This window comes from Drosophila novamexicana, unplaced genomic scaffold (assembly GCF_003285875.2).
Source record: "Drosophila novamexicana strain 15010-1031.04,08,12 unplaced genomic scaffold, DnovRS2.1 tig00002292-arrow-arrow-pilon, whole genome shotgun sequence".
Classification (NCBI taxonomy): Eukaryota; Metazoa; Arthropoda; class Insecta; order Diptera; family Drosophilidae; genus Drosophila; species Drosophila novamexicana.
Genome location: NW_020824974.1, coordinates 48371 through 53658, shown reverse-complemented (window position 1 = coordinate 53658; position 5288 = coordinate 48371). Strand labels below are relative to the sequence as shown.

Below are 5288 nucleotides of genomic sequence, written 5' to 3'. Positions count from 1 at the left end.
CAGTTCTTGTATGTCAAATACAAGGTAGTCTCTGAGACTGGGTGGTCGTGGGAGCGGACGTGGCTGCCCATGAGAAGGTAGCTGGCCCTGCTGTGACCGCTGCTGCTGTGCTAGGCGACCCAGAGGTAGGTGCTTCCGAAGCATTTCAGCGTATCTTCTTCTGACACCTAGGTGACGTTGTGGGAGTCTTGCTTTAAGGGCAATATTTTTGGCTTCATCGTTGCTGTGGTTGCTGAGCCGAGCCCAGTACCTGGAGCAAGCATCCTGATACATTTTTTCCACCGGCACGACCTTCAGATCAGTGTGGATGCTTTGGTTTCGCACGTACCAAGGTGCTCCAGCAATGGTTCGCAATATCTTGTTTTGCGCAACTTGAATCCGTTCAAATTGGCCTTCGCATAGAAGTGATCCCCAGACCGGAAGTGCGAACTGCCATATTGGGGCTATGAGCTGCTTGTAGAGTGATACTTTGCATTTTAATGGTAGCTTGCTCCTTTCTGATATTAGCCAGTGCAGCTTTTTGGCCCTGTCTCTAACCCTGGCGACAATGGTGGTGACGTGGCTGCTCAAAAGAAGCTTTTTATCGACTTGCACTCCCAGGTATGAAATCCTTTCTTCTGTGGTGAGCCGTTGATCCAAAATTCTTGGGGAAAGAATTGGCATCTGCAAGCTTCTCCAAGTGTGCATTATGTGCTTGGTTTTGGTAATGTTGATGCTAATGCTCCACTTTTGTGTCCATGTTGTAATGGTGGCAAGGAACAGATCCAAATTGGCAATGGCATCTTCTTGCAAGTTTGCCGATGACAAGATGGCCGTGTCATCGGCATAAGTTGCCAGCATCAGTTTGCCGTGTCGTAGCGGTGCAGGTAGGGGCATGTCGGATGTGTATAGGGTGTACAGTACAGGCCCTAAAACACTACCCTGCGGAACGCCGGCGCAGATTTCTTTTAGGCTGGAATGCGTACCTCCACAGCAGTCCACAATGAATGTGCGTTCGCTTAGATAGCTATTCATAACTCGGTAGAGGACTTCCGGCAATAGCTGTTTGAGCTTGAATCGCAGTCCGTCATGCCAGACACGATCAAACGCCTCCTGTATGTCCATATAGACCGCAGAGCAGTATTTATTGTCCTCGTACGCTTCTAGTATAAACTGCGTAACTCGACCCAATTGTTGTTCAGCAGCATGCTCACGTCTGAAACCGAATTGGTGGCTCGGAATTGCATTGATGATGTTGTCCAATTGGAACATCCGGCGCAGCAGCAGTCGCTCAAAGATTTTTGAAAAGCCAGCGAGCAAGCTTATTGGCCTGTATGATCCAAGCTGATCAGAGGGCTTGCCTGGCTTTTGGATCATTGTTATTTTGGCACATTTCCACTTGCAAGGAAAGTGTCCAAAGCGTAGGATACCGTTAAAAATAAGCACTAGGTACAGTACAGCTGACTGTGGCAGTTCCTTGATCGTGCGATTATCGATTCGGTCAATCCCCGGAGACTTTTTTGTTTGCAGCATTTTGATTATAGCTTGTACTTCCCCTAGCGTGACTGGAGGGAAGCAGAGTTCACCTTGGGCCACAGGTAGCGATACTTGCATCTCGACATGGCTCTTGTCAGAGGGCAGCGTGGTGATCATTGGCCTAAACCTTTGTTCAAGGTGCTGCGCAAAGGCTTCGGCTTTTTCTTCGGTGGTCTTGCACCACTGGGAAGTCCCAGCTCCCTCAGTGTGCTTCCTCACTGGTAAATTAGGTGCGGGCTGCCTTTTGATGTTCCCCGTTAGCCGCCATAACTTTTGCATACTGTATCTATCCCTTGCATCGATAGATTCCAGCAACTCATCAAGTCTTCTCGCCTTGGCATGCTTGATTTCCCGGCTAATGTTGTTGGCTAATCTGTTGTGTGCTTGCCTAGCAGCCGGGTTGTGGTATGCCTGTATGTGGCGTTTAATCAGCCTCTTGGCCTCAATCATTTGTTGAATGCGCCTGTTGATTGTGTAGTTATATTTTGGTTGCCCTCGGTAAGGCTGGTGAGTTAGGTTTGTTGCAAATTTCGCTGCAGAGTGGATATTATTTTCCAGTATGTCTACCGCATCGTCAATATCTTCGCCACAGTGAAGCTCAGTGTTCAAATTGATGTGCATGTTTAGCCACAATTGAAATTTGGGTATGCTCGCATTTGCTGGAAGAAGATGACACTTGGGTTCGCCTTCTGCTGGCTTACTCAGTAGTTCAATCAGCAGCGGCAGGTGATCCGATCCTAAGTCATTGGATGTGCTTATTTTTAGCAGACCATACTGCACACCTTTATATACTGCGAAGTCAATGGCTGTCGGGGACTGCCGCGCATTATTTGGAAAGCGCGTTGACGAGCCAGTTGCCAGAATGTCAAGGTTTTGCTGCTGCACACTTTCAAGGAGTATATTACCCCTGCGATTTGATCTGCTGTTGCCCCACCAATAACTTCTGGCATTCCAGTCACCAGCAGCAATAAATTTAGCACCAAGCTGTCTAAATACGTAGTTGAAGTCTTGAACCAGCCAATGTTCCCGCGGGGGGCAGTATATGGCCGCAACATTAATGACTGAGCCATTTAGCAGTGTAATTGCAACTGGCGCACACTGAATTTTCTCCAGGGTTGTCGGCATGAGCGCTATGTGTTGGATTGTGCGCTTTACTAGGATGGCTGCACCTCCACGGCGGTTGTTAGATGGGTGGTTTGCCAGGTAAGTGTGGTATCCCCTTATATCAATAGTTTCTGCATCCCGTAGGTAGCTTTCAGCTATTAACATTATGTCGATTTCGTTTTGCAGCATAAATAACTCCATCTCTTCCAGTTTATTGTGTAGTCCTGCTGCATTCCAGGCTACAATTTTAAGGGCGTTGGTGTTGAGTCTGGCATATATGTTATGCCCATTTCTCTCTGAGGAGGAAGTGATGGAGTTGGCGTCGTGGCTAGACATTTTGGTTACCATTGACGCGCTCCATGGTAGACATGAGAGTGCTTACGGTAGCCATCATACTCGTCATTAGATCAACTAATCTGTCAATTTTACTTTCCAGGTTGCTGTTATTGGCAGGGGCAATTGCGCTCCTTTGTTGTTCAACCATTATGTTGATCAGCTGATCAAGTTTTCGGCTGAGGTCATCTCGCGGGTATGCAGTTCGCGGTGAGCTGCGGCTGCGGCTCCTGTGTTGCTGGCGCGCTTCTGCAGGATGTGCTATCACTTGCCGAGTTTCTCGCTCCTGATAATGCTGGTGGCGCTGAGGCGGCTGATTGTTGTGCTGCAATCTCGAATCATGTTGAGGCTGCTGTCGAGTTGTTTGGCGCTGTGCGGTCTGCTTCTGCTTTCGGGAGCGCTCATCTGGCAGGCCAGTTTTAAGGGCGGCTGCATAGCTGCTTGCAGCTTGAGGCATTGGCTGCTGGTGTTGCACTTGCTGACGGAATGGGTTGTGCTGCGGCTGCTTCTGCTGCTCAGAGGGCCGCTGTGGTTGCTGCTGTTGTGCCTGCTGGCCCTGAACAACTGGAGGCCGAAGCGGTTGCTGCTTTGGTCGTCCCTGTTGCCTACCAGAGCTAATTGGAATGGTGGGTTCTCCAAGCTGAAATAGCAATCTATTGGCTCTTTGTAGAACGGCAGGTTCCCTCTTTTTAGCATTGTTTTTGAAGAAGATGCAGCCCCTGTAACTAGCAGCATGTGGGCCCTTACAATTAGCACATTTCGCTTTTTTTTTTTTTTTTTTTTTACAATATATATCTGCCTGTTGCGATGATATATATAAGATGGCGACCCAAAACTATACCTTGGCTAACCGTGGGTTAGTGGTATGATTCGAGTGGTTTTCCGCGGACGCCATCTAGTGGACCATGCGGATACGGTGGTTTTTCCTGGAGGCCTAATAGGTATAGCGGGGATTTGGTACGTTTTGTTCTTTGTAGTCAAAAGACTGTTCGTTGGTAGCTTGTGTGGGTTTGTGCTCCCCCGCTTATGTTTGCTCACATAGGCCGCTCAGTTCCAATCAGACTGAGCTCCCAGCACCCGAGTCAAACATTGGTAAAGCTGTTTATAGGTTGCTTATTGGCAGAGTGGTCTGCAGTTTATTATTTAGCTTATGTTTGCTCACATAGGCCGCTCAGTTCCAATCAGACTGAGCTCCCAGTACCCGAGTCAAACATTGGTAAAGCTGTTTATAGGTTGGTTTTTGGCAGAGTGGTCTGCAGTTTATTGTTTTGCTTATGTTTGCTCACATAGGCCGCTCAGTTCCAATCAGACTGAGCTCCCAGTACCCGAGTCAAACATTGGTAAAGCTGTTTATAGGTTGGTTTTTGGCAGTGTGGTCTGCAGTTTATTATTTAGCTTATGTTTGCTCACATAGGCCGCTCAGTTCCAATCAGACTGAGCTCCCAGTACCCGAGTCAAACATTGGAAAAGCTGTTTAAAGGTTGCTTATTGGCAGAGTGGTCTGCTGTTTATTGTTTTGCTTATGTTTGCTCACATAGGCCGCTCAGTTCCAATCAGACTGAGCTCCCAGTACCCGAGTCAAACATTGGTAAAGCTGTTTATAGGTTGCTTATTGGCAGAGTGGTCTGCAGTTTATTGTTTTGCTTATGTTTGCTCACATAGGCCGCTCAGTTCCAATCAGACTGAGCTCCCAGTACCCGAGTCAAACATTGGTAAAGCTGTTTATAGGTTGCTTATTTTTTTTTTTTTTTTTTTTACAATATATATCTGCCTGTTGCGATGATATATATAAGATGGCGACCCAAAACTATACCTTGGCTAACCGTGGGTTAGTGGTATGATTCGAGTGGTTTTCCGCGGACGCCATCTAGTGGACCATGCGGATACGGTGGTTTTTCCTGGAGGCCTAATAGGTATAGCGGGGATTTGGTACGTTTTGTTCTTTGTAGTCAAAAGACTGTTCGTTGGTAGCTTGTGTGGGTTTGTGCTCCCCCGCTTATGTTTGCTCACATAGGCCGCTCAGTTCCAATCAGACTGAGCTCCCAGCACCCGAGTCAAACATTGGTAAAGCTGTTTATAGGTTGCTTATTGGCAGAGTGGTCTGCAGTTTATTATTTAGCTTATGTTTGCTCACATAGGCCGCTCAGTTCCAATCAGACTGAGCTCCCAGTACCCGAGTCAAACATTGGTAAAGCTGTTTATAGGTTGGTTTTTGGCAGAGTGGTCTGCAGTTTATTGTTTTGCTTATGTTTGCTCACATAGGCCGCTCAGTTCCAATCAGACTGAGCTCCCAGTACCCGAGTCAAACATTGGTAAAGCTGTTTATAGGTTGGTTT

General features: G+C 47.5%; 1 protein-coding gene across 1 annotated transcript; it reads left to right on the top strand.

Moving 5' to 3' along the window:
- Positions 1–3193: 3193 nt before the first annotated feature.
- On the top strand, positions 3194–3714 carry LOC115769105. The gene is made up of 2 exons (XM_030713816.1): positions 3194–3578; positions 3646–3714. The coding sequence occupies exons 1-2, from the start codon at positions 3209–3211 to the stop codon at positions 3675–3677; spliced, it is 402 nt and encodes a 133-aa protein (XP_030569676.1). The 5' UTR covers positions 3194–3208; the 3' UTR covers positions 3678–3714.
- Positions 3715–5288: the final 1574 nt, after the last annotated feature.

Bases quoted from the DNA above. Each gene is read 5' to 3' on its own strand.
- LOC115769105 (XM_030713816.1), top strand. From the start codon at position 3,209: ATGTGCTATCACTTGCCGAGTTTCTCGCTCCTGATAATGCTGGTGGCG. The intron at 3,579-3,645 runs GTGGGTTCTCCA...CCCTCTTTTTAG, and splicing joins TACCAGAGCTAATTGGAATG to CATTGTTTTTGAAGAAGATG.